This window comes from Culex quinquefasciatus, chromosome 1, assembly GCF_015732765.1.
Source record: "Culex quinquefasciatus strain JHB chromosome 1, VPISU_Cqui_1.0_pri_paternal, whole genome shotgun sequence".
Classification (NCBI taxonomy): Eukaryota; Metazoa; Arthropoda; class Insecta; order Diptera; family Culicidae; genus Culex; species Culex quinquefasciatus.
In genome coordinates this window covers 100748563-100769892 of record NC_051861.1, presented here as the reverse complement: position 1 = coordinate 100769892, position 21330 = coordinate 100748563, and the positions used below count along the sequence as shown (strand labels likewise).

General features: G+C 38.6%; 1 protein-coding gene across 5 annotated transcripts in view; it reads right to left on the bottom strand.

Moving 5' to 3' along the window:
- LOC6052939 (protein kibra) overlaps positions 1-21330 on the bottom strand; it is a 45245-nt gene that overhangs the window by 4529 nt on the left and 19386 nt on the right. For all 5 annotated transcript variants that reach the window (XM_038249797.1, XM_038249788.1, XM_038249811.1 and 2 more), the window contains 2 exons: positions 255-556; positions 34-193 (listed from right to left, as the gene is read on the bottom strand). In XM_038249797.1, coding sequence (XP_038105725.1) covers positions 34-193; positions 255-556 — 462 coding nt within the window. The remainder of the gene's footprint in view (positions 1-33; positions 194-254; positions 557-21330) is intronic.

The following is a 21330-nucleotide window of genomic DNA, read 5'->3' as shown; positions in this document are numbered from 1 at the left end:
TCACTCTAAACCTTGCATCTTAGAAAAACTCACCCCGACAGAGTGTCCACCCCCTTCTGAGTATTGTGCATTTCTTTCTGTATCCGCGAGAGCTCCTTCTTGAGTCGGAACACGCGCTCCTTGGCTAGTGCGAGGTCTGCTCGCAGCAGTTCGGGATCGAACTTTGTACTACATGAACTTGTGGAAGAACATACTGAAAATCGAAGAAACGAGACGGTTAGTTCGGCTCAACACTCCTCCAAGTTGGTACTCACAACTAGTCCTGCTGGCGGCCAGCGCGTTCAGGTGGTTGTACTCCTCCTGGGCCAGATGGAGCCGCTGCGTTTTCACGTTGAAGATCTCCTTCTTTGCCTCCAGTGTGTCCTGTGCGGAGCAGAGATACTCGCGCAGCATCTCCTCCTGCTTGCTCTTCCACTCCAGCCGCGGGTCCTCGAGCTGGGTCGACTGCGTGTTGTGGTTGACGTAGTAGGTGCCGATCTGGGGATCGTACACCTCCTCCCAGCCGAACGGGAGCTCATTGCCGACGCAGTCGGCGAACGTTTCCGGCTTGGTGAGTCTGGCGAGAAAGGATAGAGAAGAAGATGCGTTAGTTTTGTAGAACAACCTTTTCCAGTGAATCAAAACCCATCCCGAATAGGGTCACTTCCAGTACGTGCCAGTAATGTCCACAGCGCCAAACCGGACCAAGATCGTCTTCTTGGAACGGCCAGCCACAGCTGGCGAAGGAGGAAGCGAAATGGAAACATCGTTTCAAGGAAAAAGTTTTATAAATAGTCTCGTCTGCACTAAATAACCGCATCGGAAAATTTCTCACGAAAGAGTCACGGGTGCCAGAAGATCATCACGAACTCTTTCGCGCGGCGAGATATTCTTGGAATGCGAAATATTTCCTCGAACTTTAAACAAATATTTTCACTTCGCACCGTGTTTCATGTATCGTGTGTGCTGGGGAGGGGGGGAGGCGGTGCGGTCATTGTGGCAATTAACGGGCCCCAACTCTCAGGCGAGGGCCCCCGCGCCGGTCATTAGCAGCGGCGGAATCTTGGCCGGTGAATCATCACTCGCTCTTCGAAGCAGGGAAAATGTATGTGGCCCCGGATGACATCGTGTTGGTAAACACGCACGCAATGAGAGGCAGTACGCGATCAGCATGAATTTTGCCATAATGGCGGTTTGTGCCATAATGGCGGTTTGACAGATGAAAACTGTCACGGTACCATAATGGCGATGATTCGCACACGTTTCTATGTACACTCAACCCCCGGTGGTTGGCCACTTTTTCGTTTGACACTTTTTTAGTTTGTACCCCGTTGGTTGGTCAAAGTCAAACTAAAAAGTGACGAACTGTCACTTTTTACACGGCGCTCACGCACACTATCAAAACAAGCGTTTGGTAGTGTGTGTGAACTCCGTGTAAAAGGGGTGTCAAACTAAAACGTGACCCCGTTCGTTTGACAACAGTCGGTGTCAAACCATCGGGGTTTGAGTGTATTTTTAAAATGTTTTTGCAAGGTAATAATTCCAAATTGAATGTTTTGGCAAGTCTAAACGTTTTTTAGTACCGTCTAAAGCACCAATGTAAACATTAAATGCATTCCTTTTACAAGGAATCCCAGTCAAATCAATCCGAATTCTGAAACGGAATCTAATTAGAATCACACACGCAACAACCGGTTCGAACACAGAATCGGTTGTTGCGTTTGAAACGGAATTCGTATACGATTCTAATTAGATTCCGTTTCAGAATTCGGATTGAGTTAACTGGGATGGATCGCCAACTTACACGGAGAAAAGACAAATTATGTTCATGAATTTGAAAACCACGGCGGGATATATTCACGTTTATAGTGCAAATATACCAATCTCATGAAAAACATTCTTCGTGATTCTCAAAAACATGAACAAAAATTCACGATAACGAGGATTCGGTCCTAAAATTAAGCTTAAATGTGTGATATTATTGTTCACAGCGATAAAGGTTGAAGGCTGTGTTGTGCTCCATAGAAACCTGAAAACCCAATTTATTGGGTTACATAATAAAAGAACGCTTTCAAAGCCGTGGTGGATAAAATAATTCTTTAATATCGAACTGTTCAAATCTACCAAATCATTGATTAAACAAAAAAATGTGGTGGAAAAGTCACATTTTTGACAGTTCGAAACCAAAGAATTATTTAAAAAAAAATTACCATGATCAAAAACAGTTCACCAATCTTCTTGGTGATTTCCGTTATACCGGCAAAAGCAAGTCAAAACAAACAAAAAATTACAGAAAATCTTAAGGAAGATTAAAGATTCCGTAGTTTTTAGCATTTTATGCCGATTTCGAAAAAATAGCATCTAAAAGTGAAGTGAAATTGTTTGCAAACATTGGGATTTTGTTTAAATTGGCAAAACTGCCAAATATTTGTGCCCTTGCTGGGTGTCTTGTTTGACCCTCTAAATAGAACAAAAAATTTAAATTTACAAAATAATATTTTTGAGCACGTAAAGCTTTCTAACCTGGGTGCAGAATAGTGGTTCGCAAAGCGGCTTCAATTAAGAGCTGTCAAAGCGGAACCAATTTACTGTTTGAAAAATGATTCTAAGAATTGACAAGTATTGTAATCGTGCTATAATTTATTTTGTCAGGAATAAAAAAAAGTCGATGGCGTTGAGCTTTTGAGGTTTTCTAAGTCAACAAATCTTAAGAAGAGGGTTGAAATCGAGATTGGCATAATTCGTCGTTAACATTTTTATAATCGCTATCAAACCATCCACATTAACAACCCCCGGGTCTTTTAAGGTCTCTATTGCAAGTTTCTGCTCGAACCTAGGAGTCCGAAGGCTTGAATGGGGAGAGCACCCAAACCTCTTTTTACTCCAAGGAACCTTCCACCCCAGTGTTTGAACTGACGACCTTTGGATTGCGAGTCCAACCGCCGCCAGCGATTCCACCGGAGTAGGCTTGGTTTGGTGTGTTGTTTGTACTTATGGCATGGAGACGACTCCTACACCTGGAATGACTTAACGGCCTAACAACCAAGGCCGCGACCGACATTTTACTTCCTCATCCGATGGAAGGTTGCAGCAGATGGGAATCGAACCCAGAATCATCCGCTTACATAGCGGACAGCGTAACCATTCGGCCACGCACTGCCACTATAATCGCTACACAGAAAAAAATATTTCTGTAAATTTACATTATTTATCATGTACCAAAAGGCAAGGGTCCTGATTTTCGGTTCAATGAACAGAAACCACTCACTCATCGCCTATCCATTCGTCGCCTATTCTAACCCGCTAGCATTCATGAGCGAATGATACTCGCAAGCAGTCAGCGAGTGGCCCGAACTGTTCACTCAGCAAACAAATACATCGTGAAATTTTTTGCCTACTCCGTCGCTCGACGACACTCACACACCACCATGCTCAGCGATGAGCCATTCTCACAAAACGCCAGCGCGGCAGTCTTTTTGTTTTCCCGCCCTCAGTTTGTAATCAATTTGATTTTTTCTTGGTGGATGTTTCTTTGAATGGTGTCTATAATGTTATGAAATCAAAATAAATGCACAATTTAATTGATAACATTGCTTTTAGGCAACCCAAATCAATGAGTGTAACGCAGCGCATCAGAGAAAAAATGTTTTCAGTTCAGAGTGATCGGCGACGTTCGGCCTGCTTGAGCCGTTCGGAGACTGAACCGATCAGAGAGAGAAGGAGAGTAGAAAAGAGAGTGTTCGGGAGCGAATGATTTCACAGTGACAAACAGTAGGAATTCATCAGGGCAGTATCGCGTCGCCTGCTATTTGTGCTCGCGAATGGAGTGGTTGATTTTGAGCCATCAGGACCCTTGCCAAAAGGTATCATGATAAATGATGTATATTCACATTAGGTTCATTGGATATTTACATTAGTTTTGAAAATTTACATTAGTTCAAATCAACTAATTCTGATTGGCCAATGGGAATGAGAACCTCGACTTGGATTGCAGTAGGAAAAGGGTGTGGCCTATGTTCTATTTTAAAATGAGTGAAACGGGCAGCAAAAGGAAATTATGATTTTAAAAAGTTGTTTCGCAGGTAGGGGACGCTTTCTCGTCGACGGCCTAGTAGAATAACGCTGGACTGGAATCGAACGGACGACGGGTAGAATGTTCGGTGTTACTGCTGCTACCCGCTGCCGACTGAGCCATCTTCGCATTTTATAAACGAGCGGCTAAAGCATCAACTTGTTCAGTGCGAGGCTCAGGCAGTGGGCCAACGAAGTATGAGAGCGATAGAAAGAGAACCAAATATTACTATTTTTAGTTCGGGTAGTTTTGAAGTCAACGTTTGGCAGAAATACATTGGATATATGATTTACATTAAATAGGAATTTACAGGAAGCTGAACACGGGTAGAAATTCATCAGATTTGAGTATCCATGCTCAACGTTTCCATTAGATTCATGATTTACATTAGATTTAGATTTACATTGGAGTAATTTCCATGACTTTTTACTCTTTACATCATATTTCAACATTACATTGAGTGAGTTTACATAAGAAACAGTAATTACGTGCTGTGTAAATTTACATATTTTTTTCTGTGTATGTCTTACGCAAAACCTATGTTTATGTCTCTTTTTGAAATGTTATGGCCGATGGCCGTGTTAAGCTCCATAATTTTTTTTTATTTGTATAAACAAAATTTTACGAGGAGGTGAGGAGAGGAGGTCCAAAAATCCTAATTTTTGCGTTAGGTAATAAAAGAATGCTCCCATTATACAGTGAACTGGGTGTTTTTTGGAAGTGACAGCTGTTTGTTTTCCACCCATGCACGGTTCCATAAACATACTCGTTTTGCAGGTTAATTTGTTCGGATAAGAGCCTCACCATTATTTTTTTTTATTAAATGTAAAATAAAGGAAAATGCATTTTTTAGAGTGTACAGAAGAAAAAAACTGCAATCTAAAGCAACATTACTCACTCAAAAAATGGACAAACTTTCGATCGCAAAAACTCGATTTTGGCAAACTTTACCTTCTTCGATTTTTTTTTTTTCATTTTTTTATATGTTTTAGAAGATTTAGAAGTGCCAAATTTTGAGCCATAGGGTATGATGAACGTTTTGTTTTTGACCAAACCATTTTTTGGGTTTAAAATTGAATTGAAAGTCGAAAAGTACGTTTTTTATTCGATTGCGAAATTTTACATAATTATTCAGTTAACTCAATAAGTTTTGAAATTCCCACATAAGTAGCGGTTGACTACTCCAGTGTTGCCAAACTTATCGGAAATATATTTCCTAACAAAGCACAGAAAGAAAGTCCTAGGTTCATTCAAAATTTTAGGCATCCAGCACGGAAAACTTTTGTAAAATTCACTTGCAGAACTCAAGCCAGTGTTGCCAGTGTGATTCAGATTGGGCCAAAACAGAAATTTTAAATTTCGCAAAAAATTTGGAGCAGTCAATGACTAGTAGACTAGTAACAACTAGTAGTAGTTACCAATAAATTTCACCCCAGTTTTCGATTCTACCCCCGCGAGAATGGAATGTGATGTGTGCAATTATTCGTTCACCTAAATCACGCTTTTAACGCGCCAAACCAGCCCCCCCCGCTGCCAGACCGGTATGGTGAAAATAAGTAACTTAAAAATGGACACATGCGAAACTAACACATTCAACCACAGTACCTCTCACTGCAGGTCAGGTCTGGCCTGGCAGAGAGTAATTGCTGCGGTGAACAACAACAACAACAACAGCGTAGTGAGTTACAACCACCACCGTAAAACACGTTTTTCGCGCGGGAGGTAAAATATGTGCCAACATTCCATTCCATGCCCCGGTTCGATACCGATAGGTCTGTGATGCATAAAATGTCATGCATTCCAGAGGAGGGAGGGGCCCTTCACGCAGCGGTAACCGTGCCACCCACGCGCGTCTTGCTTAGTTTCTTGGTTTCTTAGTTTCTTAGTTTCTTAGTTTCTTAGTTTCTTAGTTTCTTAGTTTCTTAGTTTCTTAGTTTCTTAGTTTCTTAGTTTCTTAGTTTCTTAGTTTCTTAGTTTCTTAGTTTCTTAGTTTCTTAGTTTCTTAGTTTCTTAGTTTCTTAGTTTCTTAGTTTCTTAGTTTCTTAGTTTCTTAGTTTCTTAGTTTCTTAGTTTCTTAGTTTCTTAGTTTCTTAGTTTCTTAATTTCTTAGTTTCTTAGTTTCTTAGTTTCTTAGTTCCTTAGTTCCTTAGTTTCTTAGTTTCTTAGTTTCTTAGTTTCTTAGTTTCTTCGTTTCTTAGTTTCTTGCTTTCTTAGTTTCTTAGTTTCTTAGTTTCTTAGTTTCATAGTTTGCTTAGTTTGCTTAGTTTCAAAGTGTGCTTCTTAGGAAAGACTGTTATCATAAAATTAATTTCCCAGCATCAACCAGCTTCCCGATAACAACAAGTGACGACGCACGTCAAACATTTGTGCGGAATTTAAATATTGTCACGATTGCCAGATGACGCCCGAACGAAATTTGTTACGAAAACACCCAAAGAACCCCGACGTCTACGCCAGTAACAACTGAATCTAAGTCTGAAACCAAGTGTCTCAAACGAGTGGGAATTCGCTGGAAGCAAACAAATGTACACACAATCTCCACATTCCACTCTTATCACTCAATAAACAGAATACAATTAGCGTTGTGCGATACGATGAAGGGGAACCTCACCGTCAAACCATTCCCTCCTCTTCATACGTTACAGTTTGTCACGACCTCAAGTCCAGTTTGACGCGCTTCTGATCACTTTTGAAAATTTGCACGCAAAAAAACCCAATTTGATCAAACCGTGAATTTTGGCCGTGAATATTGACCGTGAAAAATTCTGAAGGTAACATGTTGAGATCAACGGTCATGCTAAATAGTTCACGAATTCACGGAAAAATCTGAAAGTAAATCGCAACACCAGCTCCCTCCGTGTACGCACGAGAGCATGCAGCTAGTGTTCAGTGCTCCATCGTTTTTTCGATTTTTTTCGCCGTAATTGATTGTGGTTACCCGCGAGTTTGCTTCTCCAGCATGCCAAAGGCCGGCCGTGGCCGTGGCAGTTCGAGTGCGGCCTCGAAAACCCGCGAAGTTCGTCTACCGGCCGTGTGCAAAAAGGTAAACAAACCAACGCCGTGTCGACCGCCATCGCGCAGGGAGCGTGAACGCAGAAGGCATCGACAAAAGTTACTACATCCTGGATATGTCCCAAGATCACCAGTGCGAACCCGTTCCGGTACTTCTGGTGCCACGACCAGTGGCACATCAACATCCGCCAACATCCCCATCAGGAACGAGTTCCAGATGCTGAGCGACGACGAAGAAAATAACAACTCTGACGGTAGCAGCACTACCGACGACGACGACGACGATGATGGTCGTGCACGGAAAAAGTGCCGACGTCAAAAAGAACAACTCTCCAGCGGAACGTAGACCACCTCCAATTTTTGTTTTGGACACGTTAGCGGACGATGTTGACGAGTTGCTGGAAGGCCTCGGATATTGTCTGAAAATCAGTAAGTCGGCAGTGCAAGTGATCACACTGACCAAAAAGAATTTCGACCTGGTGTTTGAAGAACTGAAGCGTAGCAACTTCAACTTCTACACTTTCAACCCCGAGAAGCCCCCTGTTAAGGTCGTCTTGCAGGGTTATCAAGACCGTCCGATCTCCGACCTGAAGGGTCACCTTTCGGACGCCGGAATAAAACCGCGGGAGATTAAAGTGCTCTCGCGCAAGACAACGGTGACAGGTACACACACACTGTACCTGTTGTACTTCGACCGCGGCACCGTCAAGATCCAAGACCTGCGGCGGACTAAAACGTTGGACGGTTTTTGGGTAAACTGGCGGTTTTACACCAAGAACCCGACGGACGTAGCGCAATGCCACCGTTGCCAGAAATTCGGCCACGGCTCGCGGAACTGCAACCTCCGGCCCCGCTGCGTGAAGTGCGGTGAGTCACACCTCTCGGAGGCGTGCGCACTGCCACGAAAGGCGGACTTGGGGGACAAGGCAGAACAAACCAAGCCGCGCGTAAAGTGCGCGAACTGTGACGGCAACCATACCGGCAATTACCGCGGATGCGTTGCGCGCAAGGCCTACCTCGAGGAGCAGGAAAAGAGGAAGAAGAAAGCGTCCCACCCTCCTCAGCGAAGTACGAGCGCAGCTGTTCCTGCAGCTGGACAGCGTACGGTTCCTGCTGAAAACTCAGCGTTCCCTCCTGGTTGGGGGCGTTCGTTCGCCAGCGTAGTCGCTGCCGGTAGCGACAGCACGGCCCAGCAAGAAGTCACCGGGGAAGATCTCTTCACCCTGCCGGAGTTCTTTGCTCTCGCGGGGGAGATGATGACGCGGTTTCGGAGCTGCCGGAACAAGGCAGAACAATTCCTGGCCCTTGGGGAACTGATGATCAAACACATCTACAAAGGATAAATTACCTGTGATCTAGATATAAGCTTTCTCTTCCTCTATCCCCTTTCCTTTGCAATTTTTGTAAGTTTTTTTTATAGTTTTTTCTTACTCTTGCTAGTGCCTTAGTTAAAGAAATAATTGTTCCTAAATGGATTATGATGCAACACACAGCTGTAAGGAACTCCAAAACTCTGTTATGCACTTCAAAATAACTCATTGTATCTTGATTATTCACCAATAAAACCGAATTGAAAATTGAAAAATAAATCGCAACATCATTTTTCACCGTGCCAATAAAAACCTCAACAAAATTAAGCTTGAAGACGCCCTCCTCCTCCCCCACCGGCAGATAATAATCCGCCATCGACTACTGGGGCTGCATTTACAGCTAATCCACGTCGCAAAAGTGATTTACGTCAAGTGGGGCACCCCTCGAGGAGGAGCAGCGCAGGAATTCGAGGTCCTACGTGATACAATGCAGGCAGGCATGCGCCAAAGAAGGGTAGAGAGAGATGGGCAGGGTTGTTGAAATTTGTCAAAAATAACAGTGCTGAAAAATTCAGCACGCAAAATACTTTTGAACACTGGTTTGGTTTTTGAGTTGACCAAACACATGGAAGGCCAAATATTATCATATATAAATTTGAGTTTTATGAAACATTCGTCTTTAAAACAAGTCAATTTTAAGATTTCATAATACTTGCAACTTTTGTAACAACCCTGCCCCTAAACTGCACTCAATACTGTCTTCTGATAAGACACTTGAGACGTTTTTTTCTTTTCTTACTTCAAGAGGCGTCATCTCTCGAACTTGGATTTCAATATCTTCAACTCGTCTTTCTTCCCCAGTTCCACGCCGTCCACACGTTTCACAACCTTACGCCGCTCTCATTACCGGTTCACGCGCGATAACGCAAATTCTTTGTGGGGCCACTTTCCTCAATACCACCGTCGTCTTGGTGATGATAACGGTTTTAAGCGCTTGCCGGGAGGAAGATTAAAAGTAGTCCCCACAGCCGGCCCCTTCTCATTTCAGCTCACACTAGTTGCTTGAGTTTGTCGTGAGATAAGGCAGATATCACTTCCGGATATTGAAGGTTCAAAATGTGAAAATAATGCAAAAGATGAAAAGCATGAAGAAAAGTTTAAAAAATTGACAGTTCAGGGTTAACATCACAATTGAAATACATTTCATCATAACAGTTATACTATTTTATTACGCGGAAATCGATAACGATGGAATTGAAAGGTACTAGAGAGAGAGAGTTCCCATTCAAGTGGGCCTTAGTCACCACAGTCGTCGTAAGACACTCCGGGAACGAGTTTGGAACGGGACTGGTGCGTGTGGAGGAATCTATTTTTACTCAACCAAGGGTAAACTTCAAATTACGGGGCTGTTTTCAATCTACCCAGGGCAATTACGAAGGTGCAGTGCAGAAGGTGCCCCATGATTCACGACCTCGTGAATCAACTGGGCTGATTGATGTAATTGATACGAAACAAAGTGTTGAGCTGGTGTAGACAACTTGTCGGCGCGTAATGGTTTTGTTTTGAACCTTTTTGAATGTAATTTACTCATGAATGAAGCAGGTAATGTACTAAATTTGATGCTGAAATATGGATATTCACGGTAATGAGTAAAAATATAAAGTCTAAAATGTTATAGCAAACAGTAAAAGTATTCCAATATGTCTTATTTTGTTCCGAATGAAATGCAAAACTTTTTTAAAGTTTCATTTTTAACGAAAATTTATAAATAATTTTCTTTGTTCTTTCTTCATTATTTTGGTATGTGGAATAAAAACTAGTAATTTGTCTATATTTCTGTGTGGAGAAAGTTTCTTAATATTGTAAGAATTTGTTTGAAAGCGAGAGTCATTCAAACGTTATTAAAATTTAAATAGGGTGCAGCACAAATTTTTCAAAATTTGAGGCAACCTGGAAGAAATTTAAAAAAAAAACTCAACATAAATCAATCATGTTGAAATGGAATGCGAACAGAAAAAAATATTTAAAATTATCTAAAATCTTCAAATTTAAACACATTTACTGCTTAACAAATTTTTGAGGTAGTATGACAAAAAAAATTTTCACAAAATTTTCAAAATTTGAGGCAATCTGGAAGAAATTTAAAAAAAAAAACTCAACATAAATCAATCATGTTGAAATGGAATGCGAACAGAAGAAAATATTTAAAATTATCTAAAATCTTCAAATTTAAACACATTTACTGCTTACCCATATTGCCACAACTCGTATGGTTCTGTAAATGTCCCCCCAGGCCCCGGGGGAACCTTCTTTGAGGGCACCGGCCACTCCAGGTTTTTTCCACCACCGATTCGAAATTTTTCATGAGAACCGCCGCATCATAGTGGCTTCAACGCGGTCCGCTTCGCTCGAATTTCATCCTTCTGGTTGCTGGTCCTCTTCTTCTATTGGCCGCTGCTGCTGCTGCTGCTCCGCGCCAGCCCGACGTGCACAGTTCGAGTGCTCGTTCCAAAGTGACTTGTTTTGCGAAATTTTCTGCTTAAATAGCGGCAGAGCCGGAGAACTGCACAAAAGGGGCGCGGTCTCGAATGCATACGCTCGCTCTGATTAGTCATCTGTCCGATTTGTACTGAAAAATTACTCATTTTGATTGCATGTTTTAAGTGCTTTAACTATGTTTAGTCAAACTATCTATGTAGTTAAACAATAGCTGAAGTCTTCCTCTTTCGATTGGTGGTCCAACCGTCTGTATTGATTCACAGGGAAAAAGGATATAAGCGTTCAAAATGTCCCCTTTTTTAACGCTTGAAAGTGACGCTTTGGATCGAATTTCTGAACTGGCCCCCCAATATAGTAAGTAGAGACATAGTCCTATGTCAAAAAATATGACATCATCAAAGAACCTTTTGAAAAAAACCTGAGCAAAAAACAAAATTATAAATTGAAATTGCAAGCAATTTAATCAACATTTTTAATTAATTGCACGTCCATTCCGTATCCAATGAAATTTTTAAGTTTTCTTGAAAAAAAATCCCCCTGATTCGAGCATATTTCAAAAAATATTTGCAACGGCCTAATACAGTACAGACTCGATTATCCGAAGGTTTGTATGGTACTTCAGATAATCGAATTTGAGTTCTGCGACCACATTTTAGCCAAATTTGAATAGTTGTTTGCTTATCAAATTTCCATTTAATTTTTCAAAAGTTCCTATCTGCATATGAAAGCCATGACTCATTATGGTGTAATATGGTTGTATGGAAAAAATAAAGTTGTCCAAATTTAGTGAGCACAGCACTTTTTCAGTTCCTTTTAGGGTTCTAAACAACTCCCCAAAGTTTGGGACCGATTGGTTTAGTCCTCACTTTGCGCAAAGCGATTCAATTTTCCATATAAATTTGTATGGAGATAACCATTTTTTGGAATTTGATATTTATAAAATCCACGTTTCATGCTATATCCAAACCGGACTCATATTCGGATGCTCTGGAATGTGCTCTACAACTTTCCTGAAGAGAGTATGGTGCTAGCTTGCCCCTAAAAAAAGATACATCGTATTCGAAACTCGTCTAAAACATGTTTTTTGTTCGAAAATCACGTTTTAGACGATTTTAAGGAGCTGTTAACATGCTCCCAGGCTGGTCTGGACTGTATATTTTAAAAAAAAATGGGCAGGAGAACTATACCCTTTCTCAGCCTATTTCTATGATCGGCCTATCAGCACTTTGATCATGAATTACAGCTTAAATAAAGTGTTTGTTACACAGCTTAACTAAAGTGTTAAATAGATCAAATAAAAGCGAGCAAGCAACTAATCATTGTTGATACACCTGAAAATGTTGATTTATTAGCGGAAAACGGCAAAAGTGATGAGAATTGATCGAACGGCTTAGTGTGATTAAAATGGGTATATTTCCCCTACTTTTAGCAGGTTCAGGAATTGGTTCAATTTCCGTTCGGTTTGCCTAAAAAAATTTAAACATTTTTTCCCAAAACTTTGTCTGCTAAATCTCATTCACGAAATATTCTTGCAGAGCTGGTTCTGCCAGTACCTGCTAGAATGTTGTAACGATACAAAGCTTTGTGAGCATCCTGCTGGAATCCTGCTGACTGGGATAACTTGCTCCCTTCGTTTGAAGCTATTTATAACATAATTTCAGTTGAAAACGCACGTATCGGCATTAGGAGCCCAATGTAATAAAATTAAAAAAAAACTAATCAAATTGTTTGCCGAAAAAAGATTGTCCATTCTTCCTAATCTGTCCTAATTATTTTCAACTGTAAAATAGGAAAAAAAATCTGATCCCAGTGACAAGTCTTCCAACGGCACCACCATTGCGACTTTTGACCGGGTGTGCCACGCGCACCACAAGTCATTCAGCGCACGGCGAATGTTTGCGAGGTCCAAGCCGGCAATGTTTACAAAAAATATGACCACTCGGCGTTGCCTCCGTCTCCTCCTCCTCCTCCACCTTCTCATCCTCATTAATGATGAGATCGGCACAAACAACAGCATAAAGAAGGCGAGCTCACGTCAGTCAAAATATATTTGCTAATGACCTTGGCATACCACAGCATCTTTTTTTTATTCTTCGTTTTTCATCCCCTTTAGATTCTTCTTCTTCTTTGATTTGGTTGCACTCGTCTTTGACTTACATGCGCGTGTATGTGTGTGCTTTTGCCCCAACAATCTCGAGTTGAAGCTTCCAAAAAAATCGACCCCCTTCTTCTTTTTGCTCGTATTTTTCCTGCAATGCTCCACGTGCCACACTTGTGCCGCACGCCTTCACGCACACATACAAAGTAGAGAGATTGCAACGGATTTGGTCGAATCTCTTTGACTGCGTGCGTTGCGTTAACGGTGGTTTGAGTATGTTGACTTTTGAAATACATGGGTTTACTTGGCGGGTCAGTTTGATAGTATTTCTAAGAAAATTTGAAACAGAACAGAACATTTTACGAAAAATGACGTGAAAACCCATGCGTAGGAATCTAAATCCATCGATAGGAAACTTATAATGAGCACTTGAATATTAAATTAAAGTAGGGGTTGTAATACAGTCCAGACTCGACTACACAGCAAAAATTCCGATGGTAAAATCGCATGCATGCACATCACATTCGTCAAAAAAGACACTTAATATTACACACTGCATGTAAGATTTTTGTAAACACAAAATAAAGTTGCAACCGACGGGAATCAAACCCAGCACCAATAGTAAGGACTGGTGCATTAGCCCGCTCAGCCATGATGAATGATAAGAATAAACGTATATATGAGCTTGACAATTGGGTACTAAAGCCCTATGTAAATTTGTATGTACAACGGTAAAAAACACGATTTAAAACCATTTCTGATCACTTTTTTTCATTTTAATGCAAATTTTTTTTTTGACAAGACAACATTTTTTCGGTGGATCAACTATGGTCCCCTTGGAACGAGCTGTCAAGTAGGAGCTTTGCTGTCAAGAAGGACTGCGAGGTTAATTTTTCTAAATTGATTTAAAAATCAATTTTAAACTCTTTGTGGTAGTACAAAGGGTCATTTTACTCAGAAAAATAAGCTTTATCGCTGTAAACAATAATATCAGCAATCTGAGCTTCATTTTAGGACCCAATTCGGTCAAGTCAGATTCCCATACTGATGTGCTACATATTTCAGGGTGTAATATTACATAGAATTTCATAAAATAATGCAAACTTTATTTAACACCGAGGCCTTTTATCGAGAAATTAAAAGTGCAACATTCCGGGATTCCATGACAGCTGAGAAAGTTTCACTCCATGTTACCGGCTCACACCTCTCTTTTTAATTTCTCGATACGCAGCAGGTTTATTACTTTTTTTGCTGTGTATCCGAAAGCTTTGGAGAAAAAATTACTTGTAATCATTCAAATTTTACTAAAATGGAGTTACAAGACTCAAATTTGAAAATAATTGCAAGGAAATAATGATAAGGTTAAAATTGAGGCAAATGCAAATTTTATTCCTTCACAATTTCCCACAAAAAAAATAATAAAATTTTAAATTTTCATTGCAAAAATTTGACAATACAAAGTTTGAATTTATGAAACACAGATCAGAAAAATGTGGATTTTCAGGGATTTTTTCAGGGCTGTGGAGTCGGAGTCGGAGTCGGAGCCGGAGTCGGTAGAGTCGGGTCTTTTTGGGGACCTGGAGTCGAAGTCGGAGTCGGATTCGTCATAACTCGAACAGCTGGAGTCGGAGTCGGAGCCGAAGTCGGCTTAATTTTAAGAGCTGGAGTCGGAGTTGGAGTCGGAGCCGAAGATTTCTGATAACCCAGAGTCGGAGTCGGAGCCGGCGTTATCTTAAATTCAACAAAAAATATGTTTTTTTATTGTTCAGTATTTCCTATATAGCAGCTTAATTTACAAAACAACTTATATTTTTAATTGATTTATCAGATGCCATTATGTTTTTGAAGCTTTTCATTGTGATTGAAAAGCTCTAATTGTGTTATTACACTATAACACAGTCTGTGACTATAATCACAAAATGATAACCTCTTACCCAAGTATGTAGTATCATAATTCAAAAAATAATAATAAAAAATATTGGTTATGTAGGGGAAAGTGGGGCAAGTGTACCAAGCTAAGGAAATGCTCGTTATAACCCATTAAAAACGTGAAAAATTTGTCGGATTTTTTATAATCATCTTATTCCAGGTCTTGACTAAGACTTTGATAGAATAGGTTTTTAAAAAATCCTGTTTTTGACTGTAAAAAACTGATTTTAAAATTTTTGATTTTCCGTGCGTTCTACTCAACTAGTGGGGCAAGACGAACAACCCGTTGGGGCAAGAGGAACAATGCATGAAACAACATGCTAATTTGCTAACAATTGAACTGTTATCACTTAGATACATCAGATTACAATGTATTTGAAACGTTTCTTTCAGTTTTAGATTAAAAAATAATATTTTACTAAAAAAATTATCGTTTTTACAAAAAAAAAATTATTACTGAGATGATAAATATTAAATTTTCATGATATCACTATATTTTGTTTGGAAATTTTTTGTTAACAATTATTTATCAGTTTTTAAGTACTTTTAAGCATTTCTTTCCCAATAAAATATGTAGTTGCATCAATTCGTATTTTTTTCCATACTAAAAATCTATATGGTACACTTGCCCCACCTGAACAAGATTTTTTTAAAACTCTCAACAAAAATAACCAAAAGTTAAATCATACTTTGTAATAGGTGCAAGTCATTGGTAGGGACATTACTGCTCTAGGAAAAATAGCATTTTGATAAAATGAGCCTTAAAACGAATCCTAAGCCTTTCCTAATATTATAAGAAAACAAAGGTTTTGAAAAAAACTTCATTAAATCTCATGCCCCGTGGCGTTTACGTCGTTTTGACGCTTATGTGGTAGTAGAATCAGCTAATTGCATTGCTAGCAACAATTCTTCATACTGAAAATAATCAAAATTGTAAAAATTACGGCCGTACGAGCGATTGTTCCTCTTGCCCCATATGGTCGTCTTGCCCCACCTTCCCCTAGTCAGACATATCTAATTGATTCTTGACTGCTTCTTTTTACCTATATTTATGTGCCCTTTCAATTCAAATTTGACCAAATTTCATCCAGTTATTTCTGCAAAAAGTACACACACAGTCATCTTTTACCCCGATAGCGAATGTCTTAGAGGTTTTAAGTTAAATCATTTTTTAGGAAAAAAAATACGAGGTACATAAAAAGATTATAAACAGTAATCACTGTTTTTGCAGATCGAAAAAGAGTCACTGACAGTTTAACTTTTGCAACAAATAATCAACGATAATAACAATCTCTTATTTGGAACTCAACATGCGCATTTTGTTTATAACTGAGTACAAGAAAATCAAATGAAAACGAAGTTGACTTTATAGCTGTCGGCCACCATTGCTAGTACCAACCACTAGTGTCTTCCTTTTTATCTACAAGGACTTCGCCGCCCTGGGCTTCTAAGTGTATGAAAGTATGGCACGGAGCGACGGCGCCGAATACCCATATTTACACAAAGAATTTTAGAGCGCCCGCCGCGGGATTCGAATTGTTGCATTTAAAATAATTGAAACTAACAAAAAATGAAGTTGCAACAAATTTGAAATAATCATTGATTGTTGATGTTGATGTTGATTCTAGGTAAACTATTTTTAAATCATTGCAAATTATCGTTGAACAAATCTCAAGAATTCAGTACAAAAATGAACTAATAAAAATATGTTTGGAACAAAATATAGGATTTTAATTTATTTTTCAAATATTACAAATAAAAATAGAATCATAATATTATCAACTGGTACGAATTTTCTCAAACTGTATGTCCCACGCCATTATGATTGAAGGTGATTATGATTGCAAATCAATGTACCTTAAAAAAAAAGAAATATTTGTGAACTAGAAAATATTTTACTTGTGGATATTTGTTTTTTTTTATTATATTTTAAGTTTTTTCATATATTTTGATGGAGGCGCAAGATCATCCATAAAGCTTCGTTTTAGTTGAAGATCCACGAAGTATCGTGCGCCTCCTTTTTAAAGTATATAAAATTTTAAAATTAAAATAAATTAAAAATTTCCTGAGTAAAATATTTTCCAAGTCCCAGATATTTGAAAAGGACATCTTAAGCGTCATTTCCACGAAGAAATTGTTTAGATACATTGATTTGCAATAATAATCTAATTGAAACAAATGTTTCGTTTAAAATTGTCATTTAAAAAACAAGGTGCCTGTCACTGTTCTTCTTACAAATGTCAGCCTGAAAGTGAGCTAATTGAATTTTAATGTTCAATAGATCATTAAGGCCAGGTTTCTTTTAGTTATTCATTCAAAAATAACAATTTAACATTTAAATTTATTAGCTTTGAAAAAAATGTTTTCAAATTTGAAGTTAAGCTAATAAATCCAAATTTACTTACAAAACTGTTCTTCTCAAAATGCCTCTAAAACTGAAGATATTTTTTGATTTCTGTTTCCATAACGTATAAAACTTGTAACCTAGAAACTTTTTTCCGTTTATTTACTGTACTTTATATTTACTTAACTTATTTTTCTTGAGAAAAACATGACGCTTAGAGAGTATTTATATAATTCTATTTATCAATGTTTTAAAAATAATTAACTATTAATAGTTAAATAGCTAACTTTTGAAACATTTAAAAATATGTGGAGTCGGAGTCGGAGTCGGCTAATCTGAGAAAGCCGGAGTTGGAGTCGGAGTCGTTTGAAATATGACCCAACTCTGCAGCCCTGGATTTTTTTAGAATTAACAAATTCATATTCTAAATATTTGTCAACGGTACCATAACTGTATAAATAAATAACGCGTTTTGGGCGAAAACATGTTTTTTTTGAAAATTATGCTTGAAGTTTGATATCAAGTTTTTTTTAGTTTTCATGCAAATTTGACAGCAGTGGTAACTGAAAATTTTAGAACCTGTACATTGTGAACGCAATTCGTGATGAACTTGGTGTCATCGAGGAAAAATAAGTTACACTCTAAAAAAACTCATTTATTTATTTCAGCAAAAACAAATATCGATGAAGAGAATTAAAAAAGACAATTTTGGAGCTAAAAAATAACTGTTTCTGGAAGATTTCTTCATAGAATTTGAAGGATATTTCAATGTCACTTAAAACGAAAGAATCATGAATCAGAATCAGAATATGCTTTGAGAGACTCGTTATAACATATTTCTACAATATTCGACCACAATTAACATGTTTAGGAAACCAAATTTGTTTGATTTCCAGCTTTCTTTGAAATTACCTCAAAAACTGAAAGTACCAAATAGACATACAGCTAATAAATTCGCGATTTATTTAACGACATGAAATGAAGTTTTTTTCATTTAGTTTGCTTTAAATACCGCCAACAAAACATTTCTCAACTAACTTTTTCACAAGTTACCAGACAACATTCCTGTCAAGCCAGCCAGTTATCTGGAAAATGGAACAGGTACCGGGATATCTGTGCCCCGATAGGTATTTCCTATCGCAACCATTCAACAACAGCTACAGCAACCTCCACTTCAACCCATAACCGGTCCATGGCAGTGTGTGCAGTGCAATCAACTCCCGCCGGTCTGATGTAAACGGGTTTCACCGGAACAGAAATCTGGTTCGATCTAGTGCGAGGGTATCCCGGGTATCCATTGCTAACTGGAAATTCTTCGAACAAGAATCTTTCCACCAACTCCTTCATTAAGATTCCGATAGATAGCGTGGAGAAACGACGGAAGTATGACGCAATAGGGTTGTCTGTTAATCCTACAAGAGACTCTTGGAAACTCTGAAGTGCTATTGAAAATGGAACAAGTCCAACTGCTTCAAACTATTCGCGTGGTTGCAAAGTTTAATCCTAGCTTTTAATAGCCACAAAAATGACAAAACTTCATTAAGGCATCATGCCGAAAAAGAAACAAGCGACGACCTCCTGATGTGTCCAACGGCACTTTTAATCAGCACTCCTCCACGCTGACTTGACTGTGACAGTTAAACTTGAGCTGAAGAACTTGCCGGGAACAAACTCTCGACAGAGAGAGAGAGAGAGAGTTCACTGGCAGCTTAATGAGTGCAAGAATTTCCTACACAAAAGTGATTCATTTCTTCTGCCAAGCGCATTTCAATGAGGGAAATGATAACGTTTTTCTTCTTTCGTTCCTTCAACTTGATATAAAAGACACTCTCTTTGAATGGTGGGAACTTGTACTTCCCTCCCACCCCCCCCTGGTCAGAAAATGGATTGTACTAATGAGAAAACACAAAACTGGAAAAAAAACTTACAAAGAATCACAAATTCGCCGAGAAGTGGAGAATCGTTTGCTGTATTAGTTTTGCGCCACTTTTGACGTGCAAAATTTATGCCATCCCAGCCGGTAATTAATGGGAATATTACCGGGGGTGTAAATTTTCCGTTTCTTAGGATGATCGTAGGAGAAGGTGGTACGATTTTGCATAAAGAGCTGGTCATGAGGAAACTATGAAAACTTATGTCAAACTATGTATTTCGAAGCGAGTTGTTAGAATTATCTCCATAATCTAATTTTAATGCAAACATTCGAAACATGGAAAATGTTTTTGTTTTCGGTTATGGATAGATCGTTGAGGGTTATGAGGATCCTGAGGAATTGAAGATTCTTGCAGGAAATTCAGTCCCCTACAACTTTGTCGAAGGATGCAAAACGCTCCGATCCTAAGCGTTTGGTACGGTATGTCCACGCATCCTTCCTCCCCTGATGATTCTATGAAATGTGATCCGTTCACAGAATCTGTCTCTGCGGTTAATGCAACGCAGTAGGCCTGGCCGCTTTAATTTTTGCTATACATTTTCGGGATAACTCGGATGTACTGTAATCATTAATATTGACAAGAAAGGACTTGAGGCGTAATCTTACCACAAGTTCTTCCAGGATGCTTTCTTCGGACTGGCTGCGCTTGTGTTCGATTAGATAGATTAGATTAGATGCAAAACGCTCCGATCCTGATTTTTGACAGTTTTTAAGTAAAACGTATTTTATAATATACTTCCTATATACCCCTTGAATACTTTAAAGTATTTAAGCCGATTTTTTTGTAATTGTCTACTCTTTAATTTTGTAGAACATTGTTACACTCTAAAAAATAACCCTGCAATGTTAGAAAAAAACACGAAATTTTAAAATGAAAAATAGGTTCAAAATTAAAAAAATTCCCTTCTGGTTATTGCTGATTAGATGCATTATGTTTCAAATGACACGTGTCAACATTTTATACAGATAAATTACAAAAAAAATGTCAGAACTTTCGATACTATTTATGTATTTTTTCGTTGAAAAAAAAGTGTTTTTCGGAATTCTGAGTACGCCACCAAATCGAGCGTCCAACTTTACATAAAAATTTCTTTGGCACCAAATTTTCAAACCTTCACCATTTCAGACTGCAAATTATTGAAAAACAGCTCTTTTTGCGAATGTTCGAAAATGGAAGGGGTCGTACCGCCCCTACGCCACGAGATAACGAAAAATGGAGCTCGGATTCGTGATCAGGGACCAAAGTTACCCCTCAGGACAAAATTTTACGCAAACCTAAGAGGTGTCGAGGCAACTTTTTCCGATTTAGTGTGAGTTGGCGAAGAATTTCGCATTTAAAAATTTTGATTAAGGGATTACATACATGTAAATCGTCAAAAATGTCAGAGATTGGTATGAGCACACATTCAAACTATTTTTAAATCATTTCGCAGGGCATTAAAATACATATTTTCATCTATTAACAAAATAAATATGAAGACATTTGGATATACCTTTGCCGAGATATAACTATTTTAAGTTAGCTGTTTCAAAAAACGGGTGCCACTATATCTCAAAACTGCTTTCACCAAATAGGTTCAAAATTTTGGTGAAGACTCGTTGAACCGGTCCTGGGTGCATGACGAAAACCGATTTTCAAAAACTCAATTCTTAAAAAAAGATAAAAAAATTATTGTTTTTTTCATATAAAAAATCGTCAGTTTTTGATTTTTGTATTTAAAAAAAGCAAAATTTCAAACTCGGACTTCGTTATGCACACGGAATATGTCTTTAGAGTCTTCACCCCAAATTTCAGCCAATTTGGTCCATCCCATCTCGAGATATCGTGGCACCCGTAAATCAACTCGGTGTTTAGAGAAAACCGTTTACAAAGTTTGACAGTTCGCTTTGCGCATGGCAAAATTATGAACTTAATTCGTCTTTTACTCAGTTCAGTCACGAAATATCATCATGAAACTTTCAGGAGTGATTGAAAATCATCTTTTTAGTGAATTATATGATTTTTCTGTAATATGAAATTTTGCGATTTTCTACATGTTTGTAACCCATTAATAAATGAAGAGATATTTACTTTTTGTATATGTGTTTAAGTAAATTTAAACAATAATGGTGATGATGAAAAAAGTCTTTAAAAGTTTTGAAACCTTCAATTAT